This window comes from Chelonia mydas, chromosome 2, assembly GCF_015237465.2.
Source record: "Chelonia mydas isolate rCheMyd1 chromosome 2, rCheMyd1.pri.v2, whole genome shotgun sequence".
In the NCBI taxonomy this organism is placed as follows: domain Eukaryota; kingdom Metazoa; phylum Chordata; order Testudines; family Cheloniidae; genus Chelonia; species Chelonia mydas.
In genome coordinates, this window is record NC_057850.1 from 205,348,423 (window position 1) to 205,373,693 (window position 25,271).

Sequence of the window (25,271 nt, forward strand, 5' to 3'; positions counted from 1 at the left end):
TGAATGGGTGGAGTTCAGGATCAAGATACATTTCCTTGTTCAAATACAGAGCAAGCTGTAAATTGCTATGGGTTGTATGAAGACTGTGTTGCTACTGCCCAGATCCTCAAAGATATTTAGATGCCTCACTCCCATTGATGTCAAAGTAACTTAAGTAAGAACATAAGAATGGTTACGCGGGTCAGACCAATGGGCCATCTAGCCCAGTATCCTGTCTTCCGACTGTGGCTGCGCCAAATGCTTCAGAGAGAATGAACAAAACAGGGCAATTATTGAGTGATCCAGCCCATCACCCAGTCCAGCTTCTGGCAGTTGGAGGTTTAGAGACACCCAGAGCATAGCATTGTGTCCCTGACTATGTTGGCTAATAGCCATTGATGGACCTACGCTCCAGGAACTGAGCTAATTGTTTTTTGAACCCAGCTATACTTTTGGCCACCCCAACATCTCCTGGCCACAAGCTCCACAGTTTGACTCTGTGGTGTGTGAAGAAGTATTTCCTTACGTTTCTTTGAAACCTGCCGCCTATTAATTTCATTGGGTGACATCTGATTCTTGTGTTGTGGGAAAAGGTAAATAACCCTTCCCTATTCACTTTCTCTGCACCATTCATGATTTTATAGACCTCCATTCACCCTACCCCCGCTTAGCACTCTCTTTTCTAAGCTGATCACCCCCAGCCTTTTTAATCGCTCTTCATGTGGAAGTTGTTCTATGCCCATAATCATTTTTGTTGCCCCTTTCTCTACTTTTTCCAGTTCTAACGTATCTTTTTTGTGATGAGGTGACCAGAACTACATAAACTATTCAAGGTGTGGGCAGACCATGGGTTTATATAGAGGCATTATGATATTCTCTGTCTTATTATCTATCCCTGTCCCAGTGATTCCCAACATTCTGTTAGCTTTTTAAGCTGCCACTGCACATTGAGCAGATGTTTTCCAAGAACTATTCACAATGATGCCAAGAGCTCTTTCTTGAGTGGTAACAGCTAATTTAGACCCCATCATTTTGTATATATACTGGGGATTATGTTTTCCAATGTGCATTATGTCACATTTATCAACACTGAATTTCATCTGTCATTTTGTTGTCCAGTCACCCAATTTTGTGAGGTCCCTTTGTAACTCTTCACAGTCCACTTTGGACTTAATTATCTTGAGTAGTTTTGTATCATCCTGCTTCTGATGTACTTAAAAATATTTCGTTGTTAGTGTTTGCGTGTTTTGCCAGTTGCTTTCAAATTCTTTTTTTGGACTACCTAATTATACTTTTACACTTGATTTGCCAGAGTTTATGCTCCTTTCTATTTTCCTCAGTAAGATTTGTCTTCCAGTTTTTAAAGGCTGCCTTTTTGTCTCTAACTTCAGCTTTTATTCTGTTGCTTAGGCAGGATGGCATTTTTTTCAGTCCTCCAATTGTTTTTTTAATTTGGGGTATACATTTAGTTTGAGCTTTTGTTATGGTGTTTTTAAATGGTTTCCATGCAGCTTTCAGGCATTTCATTCTTGTGACTGTTCCTTTTAATTTCCATTTACTCATTTTTTGCGTAGTTTCCATTTTTGAAGTTAACAGCTATTGTGGTGGGTTTCTTTGGTATTGTCCCCCCTACAAGGATGTTAAATTTAATTATATTATGGTCACTGTTACTGAGCGGTTCAGCTATGTTCACCTCTTGGGCCAGATCTTGTGCTCCGCTTAGGACTAAATCAAGAATTGCCTCTCCCTTGTGGGTTCCAGAACTAGTTGCTCCAAGAAGCAGTCATTAAAGGTATCTAAATATTTTATCTCTGAATGGGTACCTGCCACCTCAGGTCAGGAGTCAATGTGGGGATAGCTGAAATCCCCCATTATTATTGGATTTTCTGTTTTTGTAGCCTCTCTAGTCTCCCTGAGTAATTCATGAGCACTGACACTATCCTGGTCAGGTGGTCGGTAGTATATTCCTACTGCTGGGCTCTTATTATTCAGTCATGGAATTTCTACCCACAGAGATTCTATGGTACAGTTTGATTAAGATTTTTATTTTATTTGACTCGATGCTTTCTTTCATATATAATGCCACTCCCCCAGCAGCATGACCTGTCTGTCATTCCTATATATTTTGTATCCTAGTAGTACCACGTCTCATTGATTATCATCATTTCCCCAAGTTTCTGTGATGCCTTCTGTATCAATCTCCCCATTTAATACCAGGCACTCAAGTTCACCCACCTTAGCATTTAGACTTCTAGCATTGTATACAAGCACTTATAAAATTTGTCAATATTTAGTTCTCTGCCTTCCTGTGATGTAATTGAATGGGATTCTTTTTCCTTTGACTATTTCTGTTCTGCTCCTACCTGTACTTTATCAATTTCTATACTCTCCTCTTTACTAGGATGTTGAGGATCCATTTTAATAAATCCTCCCATAAGGGAAGTGTCTGTCTGAGCCACATGCTCCTCTGCACCTGTTGGCATTCCCCCCAGCCCTTAGTTTAAAAACATCTCTACAAACTTTTTAATTTTACATGCCAGCAGTCTGCTTCCGATTTTGTTTAGGTGGAGCCCATCTTCCTGAATAGACTCCTCTTTTCCCAAATGGTTCCCTAGTTCCTAATGAATCTAAAGCCCTCCCCCAAATATCATCATCTCATCCACACATTGAGACCCTGCAGTTTTTCCTGTCTAACTCATCCTGCATGTGGAAACTGGAAGCATTTCAAAGAATGCTACCATGGAGCTCCTGGACTTTAATTGTTTGCCTACCAGTCTAAATGTGGCCTCTCTCCTCCCTTTCCCTATGTTATTGGTACCTACATGTACCACAGCCACCAGTTCCTCCTCAATACTGTTTAGATGTTTCAAGAGGTCTGCAATCTTCACACCCAATGGACAATTCACCATGCGGTTCTCCCAGTGATCACAAACTCAATTATCTATATTTATAATAATCAAATTCCCCATTACCTGTCTTTTCCTTATAACTGTGGTTCCTTAGAGGATATCATCATGTCATCTGGAAGGAGGGTTTCTCTTTGCTCCAGCTTGATGTTCTGCTTCCCCAAGACTTTCATACTCCTCAAGAACACAAAGGCTGTCAGAATAGGGTGGGACTGCTCTGCTATGTCCTGGAAAGTCTCATCTATGTATCTCTGTCTCCCTTAGTTCTGCAAGTTCAGCCACTCTGGTCTCAAGAGCCCGTACTCACTCTCTGAGGGCCATGAGCTGCTTGCACCAAATGCACAAATATGCCACCTGCCCACAAGGCAGGTAATCATACATGCTGCATTCAGCACAGTACACTGGATAGCCTCCACTCTGCTGTTGGACTTCTGCCTCCATGATTTTGATTCTTGTAGGGTTCTTTTTGTTTGTTTGTTCTTTGGGATTTTTTTGGGGGGTGGGGGGTGGGGTTATTGGCCTAAGTTTAGAGTATGTTTGTTAGGTGTATCTGGCTCATGCTCCCTCTCTGAACTCTCTCACAAAACTCCCCTGATTGCTGTTGCTGTTTGCTTGCTTTGCACAGCAAACGAGGCAGCACACAACAAACAATCTAACAGACAACAAAGTCACCCGGAGGGTCATGTGGTTGCTTCTCATTCACTTGGAGAACGTCCTTGCAAAACTGCCCTGTTTGCTGCTCCTCTGATTGCTTAGGAGCTGGCTTTTATTAAACCCGTTCTCTCTGAGTTAGACCCGCTCCCTTGTCAAGGGATCCTAAAGGAATTAGGGATCAAATCATAGCGGGCTAGAGCCTCATTAGGAAACTCTCAGCCTTGCCTAGCAGGTCACTAGGCTCAGCACACAGCCGCCAAAACAGTCCAGAATACAAACTTCAATCAAGGAGGCGCATGGCAAGCAAGCACAAAACAAACTCATGGACAGGCAACAAAATTAGGTACCTAAATAGCTTTGAAGGTCTGGGCCTAAGTCACCAAAGCGCTGTGCCATGTGTGTGGTTTTATAGCTCTAGTATCACCTCAAGCAGTAGAAGTGGAAGTGATGTGCAGTGCTGGATCATCAGGAAGAGAGGTTTTAGTGTCAGGGCCTCCTAGTGTGGGGTGGCACCCACAGGGAGTATGTTCTAGCTTACCTTCATTTCTGTGGCATGTAGCTAGCAAAGTAAGGATAAGTGTAAATTGCTTATGTTGATTGATAAAGATAAAAAGTAGGTGTTTTCTTCACCAATTTATGTATCTGTTGGTAAAATGTGCAACGGGATAACTGCATCAGTACTTTACCCATTTGTATAATTTACAGTCACAGCGTCTGATTCATTTTTGCCTTAAGGTCCCTTAGCATCAGCTATCATTGATGCTAAAGGGCTGGAAAGCAAGTGTAAGGACCTTTCCCAGTGACTATTGGTGCAGGAGATCTCTCCACCAGGCACAGAGTTGGTCCTGCCCACCTTGGAGAAGCTCCTAGCACAGGAGATGTCTCAAGGCAAATCAGGCTGAGCAGGGTTTGCGTTAGGTGTTTCTAGGGAGTTCATCGTAGCATCCAAAACAGCCCTCCCTCCTAGCGTCTTGATTTCAGCCTAGCAGCCAAAACAGCCCTCCACTGCATCATGACTGGGAAGGTGCAAACCATCCTACTTCTGTCTCTGTAAGGCCTCAGAGTTGGCTCTTTCCCTGAGAGATCAGGAGATGGAGCAGCTGATAAAGTCATCCACAATGAGAAAAGAAAGTTACTCATAAACACACAAAAAACGCAGGCAAGTCTCCTAGTCTTCATGTGTGGCAGAAGGAGATGGAATGAAAGGGAAATACAATACTTTGGTGTATTAAAAGAAGTAATTTTAACTTGGTGCTAAGTTGAGGCAAAAGGCATAATGCCTAACTGAAACTATAGTTCCCCAATTTTGGAATTATCTTAGATGAAATGCAGCCAAATCCCTGCTGACTTCAACGGGAATAGGAGTTGGCCCAACATCACTATGTAGTTGTTAGGAAACTAAATTTATTTTAGCACCAGATATGACAACCTTCTGTTTGTGATGGCTCTCCATAGAAGAGATTCCCGTAATAATAAGAGCTGACTTTGGTATTTCCATTCTAGCAAAAGTACTAGACACAGTCTACATAGTTCAAATTGTGCTTAAGTCATTAAAAAAAAACAGGATACCACACCCAGTTCATAAACCAAGGATTCTTAACAAGCTACCCTTTTAGGCACTCACAATGATTTTCACTGTGAATAGTGGTTGCTAGAAAGCAGTCCTGAGACTCCTTTTTACTGTTGCAAAATTGTACAGTATTTTAAGAGGTTGCATATAGTGAATTGCGGGAATCATTTGAACATATTTTTGCTGCTGTTGCTATCAAGATGTCGCCAGACATAAAGACTGGTAGAAACTGGTAAACTAAGTGTTTCTAATTTTAGTTAGGGAAGCTTTGTTAAGGCTGTACCTGCAAAAACACACATACAGTACAGTACTTTTCACTGTAGCTTTCTCACTGAAATGATGGGGCTGAGATTCTGAATGGCAGCACTATGCAGCACTTTACACAGCCAATAGAAGCCCCAGTGTCCAACATAGTTTCATAGAGTTCCCAGTTAGTGTTTTATAAACATGCAGCCTGTTGGCAAATTAATCTAGCATGATGAGCTGGTAAAGAGTTACTTGAAAAGGTAAATAGACATAAAAGTGAGCCTTGTAAATAGTACTTATACAACGGCTTCCTGAAAAGATGTCACTTGGACTTCTCTGGAGCTCTCTACTGGGTTTTTTTTGGTGCGCTCTTAAAGGTCTCATGCATTTCCCCAGCCAAAGCCTAGCTCTAAGCCATTTTAGTACTGCAATTTGAGGGCTGCCATAACATTAAATTACACCCACTTAAATAATTACATCTCTTGAGCTACAAATGATAAAATAAACGTATCAGGTTTAGTGCACACCCGTTGCCTGCATTCATACAGCAGTTTACACATAACAACTTTCCCAAAGTAAGTTGTGGGGTGGGGGGGAACCCTTTTGGAAAGCTTTACCAGTCTGTTAACATATTTTATTGTGGGAAACAATAGCTCAAACAAGCCAAAAGTTTTGGTGGAAAAATAAACTAAATCAAATGGGAATAAACTACAGCTAAAAGGACAAATTTCAGTCAACATGCCCTTTATTTTCATTCGTAACCTCAATTAACTGTTTAAGGGCATCTGCTTGTTAAATGATGTCGTCTGTTGACTTCACAAGGTTTATTATACATGTTTGCCCTTTCAGGGCACATAAGACTTTGTCTCTCATTCAACTTTATGCTTGGGATCATCATTCATTGTACTGAAATGTGACAAAAGATGTGTGGGCAGGAGAAAGCAGATGGATAATTGGATGCCTGGCTGTAGTTAACAGATTTCTTTGTATGTCAGGGGTGGTTGCTGGATCTGTGGCGGTAAAGTGTGTTGATCTGTGGGTTTACTGTATATACTCAGTTGTAGGGTTCCATTGCTGAAGCTGATCATGGTGTCCAGGAATTTGATGCTGGCGTGGGAGTGTTCTAGAGAGTTTGATGGATGGGTGGCGGTGGTTGAAGTTGTGGTGAAAATTTATGAGGGAATTCTAGAGGATGAAAATATCATTGATATATCCCAGCTATAGTGGTAATTTTGTGGTGCATTTTTCCCCCCAAGAAATTCTTCCTTGAAGTGGCCTGTGAAGAGGTTGGTATTTTGAGGCACCGTCCTAATACCCATGGCTTGCAGAAAGTGTTTGTTGTTAAATGTGAAGTTGTTGTGGATGAGGATGACATAGATGAGTTTGGCAATGTGTTTAGGGTGGATTTCCAAGCATTGTACATTATCTTGTAGGTATTTGAGACAGACAGTGATGCCATGGTGGTAAGGGTAGTGTTCAGAGGGGAAGGGGGAAGTTGGTGAAGTTGCGGTAGTGTATTCAGGAAGCTGAAGGAAGCCCTTTATGTAGTGAGTTGTTTGAGGATGGTTTCTATAAGTGCCGATATTCTCTCAGTGCCATGGCCCAGCTATGATGGGGCTGCCTGGGTTCCCTTGTTCATGTATCTTGAGAAGCATATAGAAAGTCCCTGGCCTGGATTCAAGTGGGATGAGGCGATAGAGTTTTTTGTGGCATTGGATTTGATGGTATATTTAAATTCCCGTGTGACCTGCAGTGAGGGGTCTTCCCTGAGTTCTTTGTAGTAGGTGGTGTCAGAGTGTTGTCCGTTGGCATTATTGACATAGTCATTGTGATTAATTATTTTGTATTATTATTAATTATTCGCTCCTATATTGTCCTTTCCTAAACCACATGCATATTATGGAGAGAAGACAATGTCATCGTATGTATGGTTTGCAGCCTTATTTTTAGTCCTATAACTTGGCTATGCTTCCCCTTTTCTCTTGGCCTTCAGGAACCCTTTTACCCCATGTACCTGGGCTTGGAGCTCAGCTGGTCAGGAAGCACCATCTGCTTGAACAACAGTCCATGGTTCCCTCTGGACTGCTTTGATGCCAATCTGCTATCCACACACAGGGTTAATGATTCATTCCTGATTGGAGCTGGCACAGCATCTTCCTTTTCCCATAGATTCCCCCACATGCCTCCTCTACTAGGGGATCATTCCAAGAAAATACTGCAAGATGAACTTTACAGAATTTCCTGGACTCTCCAATTCTCAACCCAAGTGTTTTACCACAAGACAGCAAGATATTCCCTTTGGAGAGGTTTGGTCTGAGGAGCCAGCTTGTACATAATATGGGCGGCTTAAACAAATGGCATCCTCAGAAATACACAACGCAAAGGAAGGCGAAACAATCAGAAACAGGCATGCGGAGGGAATTCTGAGAAATCAGTTTCCTACAGAGAGACAGAGTTTTATAAAGCTCCTAAGGCCTGATCTAATTTCCAGAATCAACACTCATCCCTAGGGCCTTGCACTACCTTCTACTATGTTGTGAAGGTGCATGTAGTTTGTATCTGTTATGACTTGTGTCTGTGTACTGCATCTTTAAGAGTAAAGAGCACCCTTGCCCCGCCCCTCCCCCGCTCCCACCTGTCTGCAGGGGCATTCCCCATAAAACCATTCAAGATGATCTTCTTGCTCTCAGTGTAAAATAAAGGCCCTTTGAGACTGAAGGACTATAGTCTTGTAATATTTAGCATATATTTGAGCCCAAGCTCCTGGAGCCATGTTATAAAGTGAGAATCTCAGATTTCTTTTTTTTTTTTAAAGAAAAAAAGCTACTGTCTGCAATGGCTGCAAGGAAAAGATTGAAGATGTGAACTTTGAAAGTTCAAAAAACAGAAGGCCAAATAAATAAATCATTTTAAACATTTTATTTTTAAGCCACTCTTGAGATTTTTTGGGGGGCGGGATTTTTTTCTGAATCATGACTTTTGAATGCTTGGGGTTTGCCCACCTATGTAGATGCAAGTAGAGAGGCCATACAGAGGCTGCTTCCCCCTCCCCTCCATCCCTCATGCTGTGACCCACCATGTGGGAAAGCAGGAGAGGGGGAGTAAGGCAAGTGACAGTCTTGCCCTATTCTCTAATTATATGTACACCTGAAAGGATGCTGTTGATCCAATTTCCTTTCAAATCCCCATGTGCACTGGCAGCAGCATTATAGGAGACCCGAAGTAGTTTGGTTGCCATGATTAAAAACAAAGGCAGTATTTAATGATATGTGTTTGTTCTTCATAACAAAAATTCAAACTATTCCTAACAGTTTATCTAATAAACTGATGGAATTATCTAATTCAGTATATTTAATTCAGTTATTCCTGCATTTCGTACACAGCCCAAATAGTTCTTTTTTGGTTTTCCTGGAGATCATTTAAAAAGGTGGTAGTTAGAAAAAACAAGAAAACTACAGGATATGATTTATATAACTGCTACATCTTCCCTATAAGCTCTTAAATTCTTCTTTACTCGAGAACAAAAGCTTTATTTTCAATGTTCTAGTTAGCAGTTGGCTACCCTGGCTTTACACATACTAGAGACCAAGGGGGCTCAAAAGGGGGTGCTAAAATTAGAGGAAGAGGAACATTCAGTAACTAAAGAAACACATCTAAAGACCCATATGAATATATTGGGGTGGAAGGATGGTCTAGTGGCTTAATTGGGCATTAGATTAGGTTTCAGGATTGGGACTCAGGAGCTTCCTGGATCAGCCACAGACTGACCTTGGACAAGTCCCTTAACTCACCCTATTCCCCATCTGTAAAATGAGGCTAATACTTCCCCTCCTCATGGGTGTTGTGAGGATAAAAATCTATTAATGATTGTGAGGCACTTGGGCCGAGATCCTCACCAGAATTAGGTACCTAACTCACATTGAAAGCAATTGGAGGTAGGTGCCTAAATACCTTTGAGGATCTGGGCCTCGGATACTACAGAGACGAGGGGCATATAAATAGATCAATATGGTCCAATAACTTTTGCCCAATAAGAGCAAATGTAATTGTGACACCATGGCTGTTGTGTTATTCAAAAGAAAGCAAACTACAGGGAATATGAAACTAAGCAACTCCTACTGGTGTTGAACACCAGTTGAGAGCTGGTGCACACTGCCATCGGAAAATGTCTGTTTTGCTACATGAGCTAATAAAATGAGGGAATAAAAGTGGCCCATGTGTAGAGGGGGATTATGGCAGAGGGAGCTGCAAGAGGGACTGGGACTCCCTCCCAAAGGCCAAAGTCTGCCCTCATTTACACCTATGTAGCTCCACTGGCACCAAAATTTCCTGTCAGCGGGGCTGAATAGAAGTAGGTGTAAGTGTGGGTCGTTGGACTTATTCTGTCACTTCTCAGTCATGCTGACACTATAGCGCCACTGTTAGGTGAACAGGGCAAAGCGTGGTGGTGAATACTGTACTAAATAACAACCTTTAAAAAACATTTGAAGCTCTTAGTCTGTGACCTTTCCTTCTAGGAATCAAAAGGAATGTTGTCTCCATACAGCAATGTACTTGCTTGGATGCCCTTTGCCACTTGGGGCCCATTTAGAGGTTTGGTAAAACCCTTACGCATCCCTTTTGGCCATGTTTAGCTACACTAAAGAAGAGCGTCAAGACCTGAATGGGGAGGTTTGAGGTGTGTGGTGGATGATGATTCAACTACGCTTTATCTGCATCAACAAATTGACAGACATAGAAAGAGACACTCCTAAGCAAAAGAAAGGGATGCCATCGTGAATAAATACCCCAACTGCCTGTCTACCGACACCAAGAGGATTCAGCAGGACTTGACCGACATCACCTTAGATCCACAGCCCAACTACAGTGCAGGCCTCAAAGGAGATAGTATCAGCTTCAGATTAGGCCTACGAAGGTGTAGTTTTCTTCCTTGGCATCATATGTGCACCAGAATGTCCCTTAAAGGCTCCAAAACTTACATTTTAGACAAGAGTCTATCACTGCACTAATGCCAGTCAAGGAGTGATGTGTCTGGACATGCTAAAAGACAACTGGAGTGCAGCACTATTTCTGAAGTTGTCCTCTCCACCTGCTCCCTTCTTACAGATTGCACTGCTGCTGCTCCCATGGTTGGAACTATTATGCCTCAGTATGGGTCTAATCCAAAGTCCCTTACGTTCTCAGCTGGAAATGTTTTTGAGGAGGGGGAACTGAAACTATAAAAAAGAGGGCCAAACACCCAAAGACACCTCTCCCTCCCTGTTCAGCTCACTCTTTGCACCTGACAAAAGAAGCAGCTATTGGACTCTGGGGAATGGGTCCTGACCTGAAGAGTTTGGTTAGTAATGCTGTTGGAAGTTTGTGGTGAGAAACTTTGCCTTGAATCTAATATAGTTTGCTAAGTTAGGTGCTAGAAAATGTGTTATCTTTATTTTTCTTGTAACCATTTCTGACTCATATGCCTCTTTGCTTGTACTCACTTAAAATCTCTCTCTTTGTAGTTAATAGTAGTTGTATTGTTTTAGCTAATCCAGTGTGTTTAAGTTAAAGTGTCTGGGTAACTCTATTTAAGATAATAAGCTGGTGTATGTTATTCCCTTAAAGGAATAATGGACTTAATATATTTGGACTGTCCAGGACAGGGCTGGGCCGTGCAAGACACATTTTTTGGGAGGGAAATCCAGGACTTGGAGTGTGTTGGGGGTCACCTTGCAGTGTAACCCAGGCTGGTAAAAGCCAAAGTGTAAACCAAGTGTGGCTGGCAGGTTGCAGTTACACACAGACACTCAGGGTGTGGTGGCATGCTGCAAGGGTGTTTGTGAGGGGCTGAGGTGGGAGCTACTGCAGCAAGGCATTGTAAGGAATCAAAGGTTGCAGCGTAGGGGTGACATACCCCTTTCCTGGTCTGCATTGTACCCTGGGATGTCACACCTGCTGCAAGTAACTTAAAATTAATGTTCCTAAAATGGTGTTTTCTGTAAGTAAAAACATCATTCATTAAAAGTTGTTGTAGTTAGTTATTAATAGTTGATCATTATTAATTTAGTTATGGTAGTGCTCACCATGTGATGGGTGTTTGCACACTTCTTAGAAGAGAGAGTCCCTGCCTCAGAGAGCTCACAGTCTAAGGGCAAATAGGGTGATAGCTGCACAAAACACTGGCACCAATAGCTAGCTCTGCCACACATGGAATCTCATCCTAGCCTTGTAATTGGGTTTACTCAGAAACTGGCCCCCATGCAAAGCCAACCCCCACATTGTCCCCAGACAAAGTGCAATAAGCATGGAATGTCACACATGGATCCTACATATCTCTCACTTCAAGCATCCAGGCTACCTGTGGGGAAGGCAAAATGACCCATAGTGTCTAGTGAGGGGAAAAAGTCCTTCTCAGCACCCTTTCCTTTCCCCCACCACACACACACAATGATGATTGGCATAATACTCACAGCATCCTCAGAAATTTGGTGTCACCTTACTCTGTTTGGAGGGGAGGGGAAAAGCAAGGTATCAAACATGAATGCGCAATGTGGACATACACTCCAACCCTTGAAGGGCTATTTATCTCCTCTGAGGAGAAGAAAGGGGCCAAACAGTTCCCTCTACCCCTTTCAAAGCAGCTGGTGGGCTGTGATTGTTGAGAAGAAAACCTCTCCCCAGCTAGGAGGAATCCAAGAGGAGGTAGGGAGGAACTCATTCCCAATGGCAGAAAGATCTCAGGAGTGTCTTTACCTCTGCCAGTCCACCAGAGCACCTCCGTTTTTCAGACAGAGGAGCATTTCTGTGGCAGGTTGGTTTTAAAACAGAATTGGTGTCTGTTTGAAGTTTCTCAGAAGTTTGGAATGTTAGAACTAGTCCATGGGGAGATGGTCTAATGCACAGTGTGCAGGTGAGGCTGCAAAAGGAGACTGATGAGTGTAATTTATCACATAGCTCTGCAGTTTTTCATATGGATATCACTAACTACAGACAACCAGAGAAGCAGATAGATGAGACATATAAGCTGTTTGGGGGCATGGAACATTTTTTTAATATTCCATGTAAATTATATGGCTACAAATATAAATGTTATATAATCACAATATGTTGTACAAGGCAGATTTCCCCCACCCTCCCTCATCAGGATGATTAAGAAGTAAAAAGACATTGAATTCTGGAGAACTAATTTAAACTGAAATAAGGCTTTTTTTTTTGCTTTTTTTTAAACGGCCTCTGAAATAGTGCCTGCAAAATCCCCACTTGTGTAGGCAAACAGGGATTTTCCTTTGCAAATCAGATACTTGTGCACCCAACTAGCCATTTGCATGCTAGATTTTCCAATTCTGTGAGCACAAAATACCACACACAGGAGCAGATTTCATAGGCCTAAATTCAGAGGCCTCTTTGGATTATGTGAATATGATGAAAATTTATTCCAAGTTAAATATGACATTTTTTATTTATTCCACCCTGGTCTTTAGCTCTTAATGAAAACTAGTATGCTATCACACAATAGTAAGCCCCCAAATTATAGTAATACGGTAGTACACTGTAGTGTTTGTACTATTACTGTGGTATACTGTATATTTCTTCCCCAAAAGGAGTAGGTTCTGAAGAGCTTTCAAAACAGGGTGTGTGATAATACATATTTCAATAGGGGGAGGATTGGGCCCACTGCAAATTCCGCAGTGCCTCAGAACAATGAGCGAAATTAAGTACAGAATATGAGCTTGGGTTTTCAGCCTTAATTCTGAGTCTTTTTTGCCTTATGTGGGTTTTAGTTGGACATATAACATTACTTTTACATTAACGTTTGTGGTTCAGTTTTTTATGCACTCCAGCTTCATCACACTCAACCCTTTATGTTTTATTAGTCAAATTCCTCTGATTCAACCAGGGTGGCAAGTTCAGATGCTGAACGTCTATTTAATCCAGATTTTTAATAACAGAAAAAAAACCGCAAAACCAGAGCAGAGTATGAAACAATCTTATTTCAAATAGCCTTTATTCACACTAGAACAAGATTAATAGTCAAATAATTATACAAAACGCAAGACAAAAGGAATTTTCACAACTCGATTGAAATCTACTTACACCAGTCCAACGCCTATATATCTACAACCAACAAATTTTTGGAGCACAACACTACTCAAAGTCACCCAATGGATGCTTTCAGATACAAAAACGTATCAGGACTCATAATGATCCACTGGCTCCTCTTAGTTGCACAGCAATATTAATATTAACCTTTTATTCTAGAAGAGTTTTGCACATTTGGGATGACCCCACTGCTTTCCAAACAGGTTTGGCAATTTAAATTTTTCTCAGCAGCTCCTACGTTAATGAAGCTGGAAAGATAAATGATCAATGAAACTTTTAATGCAGAGAACCCAACGTATCGCTTTTATTATAGAAACAGATAGCAAACAACAATTTAAACTAAAAATTGACATTTCAACTGTGCATCTTTAGACCAGAGGAAAAAAGCAGCATTGTTGACATACACAGCAACAAGCTTGTTCTGAAAGATTTAACAACAAATGTACCAGGTGTTGCTTTTTGTTGTTCTACTGCATCCTTATTTTAAAATGTTAAACCTAACCGGTAGTTTAACACGGCAATAAATAAAGTAGCAAGGGTGAGGGGTCTGCAGAGCAGGACTGGCTCTAGGCACCAGCAAAGCAAGCACGTGCTTGGGGCGGCACAATTCCGGCCCTCTCCCCCGCCCTTTTTTTTTTTTTTTTTCGCTTGGGCAGATGTGCATGTTCAGGCATGTTTGGATCCAGAGTTTAGGTCTGGATCCAGTGCTGCTTAATGGACCTCATCCAAAGCACATTGAAGTCAATGGGGGATGTTCCATTGTCTTCAGTGGATTTTGGATCAGGCTCCATGCAACTTTGCCTTTGCAGATGTGCCTACAGGCAGCGAATATCCAGAAATACCCTGGGGAGTGCCTTAAAATTCAGGAAAAGCATTTGGAGATTTAGCAAAGAAGAATCACCTCTCACATAATATAGTGACAGAGCTCCTAAGGTTTATGGTTCATATTTCTGCGGACCTTATGCACACTCCACGTACTACATGACTGGACCTACAGTGTTACAGCTTAATCATTCACATTCAGCTTTTAAAACCAAGCAGCCTCATATGCAGAATACTTTATAAATGGTCATAAAATGCAGAGCTGCAGAATCCAGCTCTGTGAGGAGGGACTGGAGAGTACATACAGTATATGCAGTACCAGCTGGAAAGTTCTTTTTGTTTTTAGCTTTTCTCTTGTGGTGTGCTAGTTACTAGTGCCTAAAACTTTGCTTCTGCTGAGCTGGTAGCAAGATGCCATGGAACAAAAATCCCCCTTTCGGACCAAATGAAAATATTACATTGCTAGTCCCCAAATGGGCCATTTTTGAGGTTAGAAAGGAATGTTAGTTTCAAAGTCACAACAATCAGCAGACAGACAGTGAAATCGAACTAATAAAATACTGACTCCAGTTTGGATCTGTTACAAAACTAAGCATTTAATTGCAAATAAAGAAGACTGTTTATTCTGTGAGAAGTGACGGAGATAAGTTATTCTTATTCCCACATCAAGCATAGAGGCTTCTGTCAGAACTAACAGATTTTGTACTCTGCAAAAAAAAGCATAGTTAAAATGAAACACATAATAAGTGAAGTGAAAAAGTAAAAGCTAAAGAAACAATGAAATCCCCAAACCCTTCCAATTCCAGGTAGCAGAGTTAAGAGAAATTCTTTCCCAGCAGGTTTCCCCTATCAACATATTTATTCTCTTTTACTTTCATATGGAGTCTGAAAAAAAATAACCAAAACGACCCCTCCCCCCTCCCCACACACACTTTACAGTGGTTCACCAGGTCCTATGGGCGACCTTTTAAAATAAAACAACTGTGCACTGTTATTTAGGCCCTTGGAAGGACCACTGGAGCAGAACCTTCTATTTCTCTATAGTTCTCATGTTAGACAGCATCTCTCCTCCAGGCTTGTGCATTTTAGGTAAGAGGGATGACTACATGGAGCACATTTTAAGGGCAGGGCACCTAATTGTCGCTATTCTTTTTTTCCTTTTTTTTTTTGGAAGGGGAGAGGAATTTTCAGAGGTGTAGATGGCAGTTAGGCACTTTGCGCTACAAGTTAATGGGAGTTAGGTGCCTAATTGCCATTTGTGGCTGTGGCAATCTTCCCCTGGGTTCCTCGTTCCAGACAGATTGCCCTGGAAGTGTTTAGCTGTATGTCTACACAAACTAGTCTGTCTCCAGTTCTTGGTCTCTGCAGTACCTCTGGAGTTGGCTGCAGCACAACCTTTCTAATATTTCATCTCCAATTATGCTTCCTAGCTTCTAAGGGAGTCTGTACTCAGACAAGATATCTGCAGGAAAAAAAACCCCAAGATATTCCAGTCAGAGAATAATTTTGCCACCTTATCCTTAGCTGTGCTTTGTTGGGGTTTTTTTAATATAAAAGACAAAGTAATCTTTGCTTATATAAGAGTTATTTTTATTCTCTAGTTATTTTATTAGTTTTATATAAGAGAGGTTAGTGGATTTTTCAGGTTTGATTTCCTCAAACTAGTTTCCTCACTTTCATGGTAAGTAAAATTAAGTAGGTATGCAAGCAAAGGACCCATCCTGCTGTCTTCACATTGGCTAGACTTCTGTGGGCTTGGATTACTTTTGTGGGAAGTAAGAACCACAGAATCAGGCCCATAATTGCTGCACCTTGTACTAAAACAAATTAGTACACATATGATTCCCACAAGAAAAGTTAGAAAATGAACCACAGCATACATTGAGTTATTAGCAGTTGAATATTCATCGTTATTTCCACCCCAGTCCAGTAAAGGTATTATAGTGCAGAAAAACAAGTTGGTCTTGATATTACGCTACATGCTATCTCCATCTGGTTTATCAGATACAGGGGCTTGGAATCACTATGAGTTTCGATTCTGAATTTCCTACAAGGTCTCCCACCTGAACCATGAACACCGATAGAAATGACAGGGGAGTGATTGTCCCCAAAACTGGCTGAGGTTCTGACTTCCATAGTAGGTAAGAGAAGCACATGGAGGTCCCAGGCCTCTGTATACCTCCTTTGACTCCACCTTCTCCATGACATAATGGCTCCCATACGAATGTCCCATTGTATGAATATTTAGGCCCACATTTTCAGAAGTAATCTAATTTTGTGAGCCTCATTTTTTTGGTGGCCAACTTTAGACACCGGGGACTTAATTTTCAGAAGTGCCAGTCATGTCCAACTCAAGTTTAAGTCAATGGATGCTACAAGTCTGCCATTCCTCTGTAAGTCAATTCTTACATGTCTAAACTTGGAAACTGAAAAATGGAGACACCTAAAATTAGTGAACACTTTTGGAAATTTGGGCTTGATTTCAATTAAAAACAAGCATTTTTAAGTGGGTGGGTGTGATTATTGACCAAGAGATATGGCTAAAATCTGTGCTTAAATGGGAGAGAGTCTAACAGCATCCCATGGGGAGCTATTGTTGGTAATCAAAATTAAAAAAAAAACAATGAAAATAAAACAGCAGCAAGTGAAACTGCCCTCTCAGAAAGCACTGGTTTGTTTTAAAGAGAGTGTTGATATTCTCCATAAGCTTCAGTCATGTCCCACAGGGCTATGCTGTATCTTGTAATGGTATAATCAAAAAGCAATGGTGCTCTGAACTTGCAAATACAGGGCCCAATCTTCCTTCCATTGAAATCGATGAGAGTTTTGTTATTGACTTCACTGGGAACAAGAGCAGGCACACGGTCATGTCATTAATCCTATGTGTAGTTTATCTGCACATTTGCTTCTCCAAATGATTCTAACTGGAACCAACAGTGTACAGTCTCATATATGAATGTCTGTCTATAGGAAAGCATGAATGTGTGATTGCTTTAATAATGTATTTTTAATCCAAATGGTCTTGGAAATTGTAAAATGATTCCAATTACCAAGACTGACTTAGCTGATGCCTGCACATTTCCCCCCATAAATACAGAGTTAAATTAGTGTAGATCAGTCATTCTTATTTGCATATATGCTAGAAAATGCAAATAGGTTTTTAGGTTATTTTTAAATCCTCCCAATTATGTATCCAAATAAAATATTACATCACGTTGTTTTAAATCAGGACAACCATTTTAAAATACCCAATCCATCAGCCATGGTTCTTGGTTTCCTTGGAGCACAGTTTCTTTGATGATTACTAGAAAATTGCAATAACTGATAGGTAAGATTGTCATAACTAGCTCCTTTGATAATACAGGACCAAATCCTGATTGCTTTATTCATCTGAATAGTCCCATTCAAGTCAATGGACCATATTTAGCTTTGGTGTAATTCCATGGGAGAGAATTACACCCGAATGAATTTAGCCTGTTGGGACTATTTGCATTAGTAAAACAAGCAGGAATTAGCTCATAAAAGTGTGGGTAGAATTTCATTTTATTTTAAAAATTAATGAATGGTATATATCCATTTTAACATAACTCTTTCAAAATAGAAGTCTACTTCATGTTATAGGAAATTACATTCCTTTCAGATTTCCTATTTCAAAGAGTGCCTCAAATTTCCAAGATTTCCAAGAGAGTTTTTGTATAAGTAATAAAAGTCTTTAAAATTAAAATGCTAATTGTAAACAAACCCAAATGCATGAAAAATATAGTCTGACTGCATAACAAAAGAGAATTATATAATTCTATTTGAGTGAAATCTTTCATCTTTGATTTACAGGTTTGAGTCCCCTATAACTGAAACCATATTGTTCCATATCTTTCATATCATGGCATTCCCCAAAATCTTGTTTTAATTAAGGTTTCTTTCAGATTTCTGAATAAAAAGCATGACAGTCTTCACTTATGGCTTTAATATATCCTTTGAGTTTGGAAAATATATAAAAAATGAACATCACTTACTTTCAAAAGCAAAGCCAGCTTTCAAATACTGCAAGTAGAATTCTTCAAGGTAAGTAAAACAGCTCCCAGGGTTCACCGGGGGTGGGGGTCGGGGGACATTGTAAACAAAACTAAACTTGCTGTATCACAATTTGTGTTCATTTAAAGTATTCTACATAAATGCTCTGTTCCCTTTTACCTTCTCTGACAATAAGGCAACATGTGTAATAGTTTAAGTGTTCATTATCTGCTAAAGGCACAGTTCTATGTTACACTCTCAAACATTAATTTAAGGAGTTAAAGTCACTTTTCAAGGACATTTTGCTACTTTTAAGGATCTAAAATATAGGCTAAACCCTTTGAAACTTTTTAAGCAACACTAACTTCTGTGAGTCTGCAGTAATGAAAATAATCTGTTTGCATTCAGATGGTGACGTGTAAAAAAACCTCTCAACAAATTATCACTGCAGAAACACCTGAGCTTCCAATGAGCTCCACACAAATACTTAAGCTTTCTCTTCTTAGAGTCAGGATGCAAAACAAACTAAAACAACTTTTGAAAAGTCATCCATTTTTCAGAGACTATTTGAGTCTCTAATGCACATATGCTGAAAGCTACTGTCAACTCTGCAGAGTGCAGCATTTTTAAAAAGGCAGAAGATCACTCATTGTAGAGAACCTTGATTATGGTGTCATTGATATAAAATTATACATTAAACATGGATATAATTCTAGAAAGAGAGAAAATAAAACAACACACCACTAAGCACAGTACTTTGGGGGACATAAAGTCCAGCAAGCAGTGCTTTCTTTTTAGCTAAAATTCTCTCATCCTAATTTACACGTCTTTAATTTATCCAGACAAGAATTCAATACATTGCCTTCAAAAAGACACGGTTTAGGAACTATCCATTATTTCATTACACGAAGCACGGACAACAAGTTCTATTAACAATTTAACACAGTGTGAAAACGATTACCCAGTAAAAAGTTTTTCAGAATGTCAGAAAGAGTGATTCATGGAGTTTCCCCAGAATTTTGCTGGATGTTGCAATTTTTGTAGCTATCAGTAATCTATCATGTAAAATATTTTAATATTTCTATTTCACAATTTATGTCAGTGAGTGGGTCACACAGCATATTAAAAGCATGCACTAGGCTCTTTCTCTCAAGCCTAATTTATTGTAACTTTAGAATTGTAGCGGTTACATTTAAGGAATCTTTAGGGCCCTTTCAAGTCCATCCAAAGAACAAGTGAAGCTGCTGTTCAGAGTTTTGTGCCCAGTGTTTATGTTCCATCTGATCTGTGCCACCCAAGCAGCAGACAAGACATGTCTGAGGGTGCTTTGGGGGGATACACAATGATGTCACACACAGGAAATATCAGGGAGGACTTGGCACTTCACAAGGCTGGTTCTTCTTCCATGGGCTCGCCAGCAGCTCTGTAAAAATAAACAGGCAATCAGAATACAGCGCAAGAGTACACAATGACATTGTAGATTTTCATGCATAATCAAAGCTGATTTTTCAACTCTCTCTGATGTTTATTTGTGTTATTCAGCTATCCATAAATAGAGTTTCTTTCTTAGGAAGTATAAACAAATGTCAAGTGGAAAAACATTTTAGATCTAAGCAATCACTGCAAATGTTCCTGTTTATATTAAAATATGTCAGAATATTTTATAACGTCAGGTTCAGAAATGTACATGCGTTGTGTCAGCAGAGTCAATTAATTTAATGAAAAAATCAGCTGGGATACTTTTATTTTTCAAGCATTTGCAACTAAAAATTAATTACCCTTCTTCAACTGGGACCATACCATTAAAACCAAATAGTTACCATGTAGTTAGCTGACATGCCAGTCCTCTGATTTTTCCTTCTGCACTTTCGTAACTACAGTGGTTGGTTGCACGCCTTCCTAAAATTTCTAAGATCAAATTCTGAATTTGATTAGCAGATCACTGCCATACAGCAGGCATCTATTAATAATTTATAATCAGATTAGACACCTATCCTTTATTAGAAATCATCTGGGAGACATTCCACTCAGGCAAAACCAAAATCAACTGTTAAAGATGTACAGCTGGTATAAACTGTCATAGCTCTACGACAAGTTATGCCAGCGGAGGATCTGCCCCAGTATCAGCATCCACTATATAAGGGATTGTCAAAGATTATATTAGAAACCTCATTGTTGAAGATCTTAAGAATTTGGACATGACCATTTTTTTTTCCTAAGAAATAATTTGACAAACAATATCTAAGCTTGGAACTTCAACTGAAAAACAAAAAAGGCAGTTCAAGCCATTTTTTACATGAGAGGAAGGCTAAACCAAAAGAGGCATTCACCAGTAAATCTCACTTAACGTTTGGATTCAATAAAACCTCCCCCAGGAAGTGGAAGCTCTCATGCAAGCCCTAGAAAATTAATTATTTAGGGCTTGCATAGTCTTACATGGGTTTCTGCAGCAAGGAAGCCAAAGAACTTTAACTGAATCTGGACTTTATTTAAGGCTCCTCCAATGAAAATTCAGCAGTGTCTCTTTAAAGGAATTTATACAGGTTATTAATCCAATCACTAATCACTTCTGGTATTTTGAAAAAAATAAAATAAAACAAGTGTAATATGAAAAAGCAAATATCTTGTAACTAACTACTTTCCATAAAGATTTTTACAATGTGTTTGGATTATTAATCCATAAAGCACAAATCCTTCCCCCTTCACCACGCTGTGGAGGGTCTCATATGCAAAGTAACCACTCACGTTCTGCTGCTCCTGGGAGCTGAAAGGGAATGGAATTTATGGGAGCTCTACAGAAGTGTACTCCCATGCATACAGTTCTGTGAAGGTATGTTTGAAAATGTGGCAGGAGCAGGGCTGGATAGGATTGGTGTGTTTATTTCCAGACAGACTATTGCCACACATGGAAGGGGGCATAAGGGAAAAAGTAGGTTAAATTTTTCACTGGTATTTTTTAAATGCTTCAATGAGCTACGCAGCCATTCTGTGGCCTGATGAAGGCGTCCCAGTCCCCTCTTGAGATCACTAACACATGGCCCACTACTCAGTGTGGTGCACTGAATTCCAGTGATAGGGTATAAATGCCCCACTGACTCTGTGGTAAATATGCACTCATCACAACATCTCGAAGTGAGTCATCGCTGCATATACAACATGTATATTAAGGCTAACAGAGAAAATGTACAAAAATCAAGCTACAGATAGACAAATTATCTTAGGATGGTTGATTTGTGTGAGAGAGTAGGGATGTGTTGTATAACATAGGGTTTTCATAGCATTTGCCCCCAAAAATGCACATCATTGTCAACAGAAATGGGTCCCAGAATAGAAGCTACTAGGTTCTGCCTATCTGCTACCACTGGAGGTGAAGAGAGAGCCTCCTAGCATAACCTCTCCACAAGGCTTATCATAGCATTCCTATGATTCTATACTTGATGTATTGGCTTTTCTATGATTCTGTGATTCTTGACTGTCTCACCTCAACTCTGCTAATCCATCTCCCCAGAGGATGCATCTAATATTTCAAACTTCTGAGCAGTTTCAAATAGCTGCCATTTTGTGCTATAGACAACAGGCTGGATAAACACAGCCATCTTTCCCACAATGTGAATTCTCCCATATTCTAATTTATCCCCCATCTGGAAGGATTAGGTCCTATACCAGTGACATTAGCTACAGGTCCATTAGCTTCCTATCCTTCAGAGCTTCCCACCAGTTCCAAGGGGAGAGTCCCATCTTTTCCCTAAATCCACTTAGAGCCCTGGAAGATCACAAAATATCAGACTATAAAGTCATGCTATTTTTATGTATAGAAAAGTTATTAGAGAATAGTTTTTAGGGATTTCGACAATTGTGTTGATTTTAACAGACCGTTTTCTTTCATTTATATTCATGCAAACCATTGACTTCAATAGGATTGCAAGGATTAATCTAAAAGCAGAAATTGGCCATATTTTACATATATATATATATATATAATATATGTGTCTGTGTATATATATCATTACACACACACACACACACAACCACCTATGTAGAAGTGATACCCACATGCCAAATTGAAAATCCATGGATTCTTAAATATATTATCTTGCAACTTTGATCACTTCACCTGGTTTCTCTGCTCACTAATCCATCTTCCTTTGAATTCATTCTCACATCACAATCTAGGAACTGACATACGGAATCGGACTTGAAACCCATCTAGTCCAGTGTTCTGTTTCTGAGCGTGACTGGTAGTAGATCCCTCCAAGAAGGTGACAGAAGTTTTCAATTTTTGTCTTTGTTCTTGTATTTTAACAAGGAGAACTAAAGATCCTGATGTATCTTCTCCATACCATCATTGTTTTATATGCTTTATCATGTTCCCTCTTACTCGTCTCCATCTAAGGTCAAGAGTCCTAATCTTTTCAATCTCTTTTCATGTGAGTATTTTTCTGTGCCCTTGCTCACTCATCACCGTTCTCTGAGTCCCCTCTAGTTCTGTAATTGCTTTTTGAAGATGGGGTGATCAGCACAGCACACAGTGCTGCAGATAAGGATGCACCATTGATTTATATACTGTGTGCTGTGCTGATCACCCCATCTTCAAAAAGCAATTACAGAACTAGAGTATACTATAGCTGCACACAGAGCAGAGGTCTTCATTAAGCTGTCTACAATGATCCCCATATTTCTTTCTTGAGCTGATACCATTCATTTAGATCCCTGAAAAATGTATGAGTAGTTCAACTTTTTCCCTCCAATGTGCACTTTATCAGCATTGAACTTCAGTTCCCATCAAGTTGCTCATTCACATAGCTTGTTTAATTCTCCCTGAAGTTCCACTCAGTCCTCTCTGGTGATAACTAACCTAAATAACTTTGAGTCAAATTTTGCTACTCATTATTCACCCCACTTTCCAGATCATTAATAAACATATTAAATAACACTGAACCTACTACGCACCTTTGAGGCACCCTTTGTTAACCTTTGCCATGATAAAAATTACTCTTTACTTTCTGTCTCTGAGCCAGCATTTGATGCATTACGGCACTTTGCCTCTCACCCCATGACTATTTAATATCTTTAGTAGCAGTCAAAGCCCTTTTGAAAGTCTAAACCAATTGTGCCAGCTGTTCTTCCTTATCCACTACTCTACTGACATGTTCAAAGAATTCTAAGCGATTAGTGAGACATGATTTTCCTTTGCAGAATTCAGGCTGGTTAGATCCTAACATCTTATGATCTTTCAGATACTTTGTTATTCTGCCCTTAATGAACAGTCTGGTTTTCAAAAATCAGCCTGCTGAAAAAAAAATCCTCCTTCTGATCCCAAATCTGGAATTAAAACATTTATTTGGAATACTGTTTAAAATGATTTGTTTCTATATTTGTTTCATTCACTGTTAAGAATACAGGAGAAAAAAATTATATGTCACCGAAAAAGTGTTTTCCTCATTTTAGAAATTGGAATTACACAGATTTCTCAGCTCAACATCATCACACTGAGATTAAAAATAAAAGTACAAGGTATGGTTCTAAGCAACAGAGGACTGTCAAATGCTCAAATAGCGTAACAACATAAGAATAGCCATACTGTGTCAGATTATTGGCCCATCTAGCCCACTATCCTCTCTTCCAACAGTGGCCAATACAGGTGCTTCAGAGGGAATGAACAGAACAGGTAATCATCAAGTGATCCATCCCCTATCGCCTAATCCCAGCTTCTGGCAAACGGAGGCTAGGGACACTTCAGAGCATGGTTTTGCATCCCTGCCTATCCTGGCTAATAGCCATTGATGGACCTATCCTTCATGAACTTATCTGGGTTTTTTAATGCTGTTATAGTCTTGGCCTTCACAACATCCTCTGGCAAAAAGTTCCACAGGTTGACTGTGAGTTGTGTGAAGAAATACGTCCTTGTGTTTGTTTTAAACCTGCTGCCTATTAATTTCATTTGGTGATCCCTAGTTCTTGTGTTACGAGAAGGAGTAAATAACACTTCCTTATTTACTTTCTCCACACCAGTCATGAATTTATAGACCTCTATCATATTATATTCATCTCTTTTCCAAGTTGAAAATTCCCAGTCTTATTAATCTCTCCCCATATGGAAGCTGTTCCATACCCCTAATCATTTTTGTTGCCCTTTTCTATACCTTTTCCAATTCCAAAATATATTTTTTTGAGATGGGGTGACCAGATCTGAACACAGTATTCAAGTTGTGGGAGTACCAGGGATTTATACAGAGGCAATATGATATTTTCTGTCTTATTATCTATCCCTTTCTTAATGATTCCCAACATTCCGTAAGCTTTTTTGACTTCCACTGCACATTGCGTGGATGTTTTCAGAGAACTATTCACAATGACTCCAAGATCTTCATTTGGTATGTATAGTTGGGATTATGTTTTCCAATGTACATTACTTGCATTTATCAACATTGAATTTCATCTGCCATTTTGTTGTCCAGTCACCCAGTTTTATGAGATCCCTTTTTAACTCTTTTCAATCTGCTTTGGACTTAACTATCTTGAGTAGTTTTGTATCATCTGCAAATTTTGCCACCTCACTGTTTACCCCTTTTTCCAGATCATTTATGAATATGTTGAATAGGACTGGTCCCAGTACAGACCCCTCAGGGACACCACTATTTAGCTCTCTCCATTCTGAAAACTGACCATTTATTCCTACTCTTTGTTTCCTATCTTTTAACCAGTTACCAATCCATTAGAGGACCTTCCCTCTTATCCCATGACACCTTAGTTTGCTTAAGAGCCTTGGGTGAGGGACCTTGTCAAAGGCGTTCTGAAAATCTAAGTACACTATATCCACTGGATCCCCTATGCCCACATCCTTGCTGACCCCCTCAAAGAATTCTAGTAGATTGGTCAGGCATGATTTCCCTTTACAAAAACCATGATGACTCTTCCCCAACAAATCTTGCTCATCTATGTGTCTGATAATTCTGTTCTTAACTATCATTTCAGCCAATCTGCCTGGTACTGAATTTAGGCTT

At 39.9% G+C, this 25,271-nt stretch overlaps 1 protein-coding gene and 1 long non-coding RNA gene across 2 annotated transcripts in view; one reads left to right on the forward strand and one right to left on the reverse strand.

Moving 5' to 3' along the window:
* Window positions 1–511: 511 nt before the first annotated feature.
* LOC122464713 lies at window positions 512–24,338 on the forward strand. Its single transcript, XR_006289005.1, has 3 exons — window positions 512–562; window positions 23,782–23,786; window positions 24,238–24,338. It is a non-coding gene; the product is annotated as an uncharacterized LOC122464713 (long non-coding RNA).
* The window catches only part of HDAC9 (histone deacetylase 9), a 686,372-nt gene continuing 674,462 nt past the window's right edge, over window positions 13,362–25,271 (reverse strand). The window contains exon 27 of the mRNA XM_043541099.1: window positions 13,362–19,690. Within this exon, the coding sequence (XP_043397034.1) occupies window positions 19,651–19,690 (40 nt within the window). The 3' untranslated portion in view covers window positions 13,362–19,650. The remainder of the gene's footprint in view (window positions 19,691–25,271) is intronic.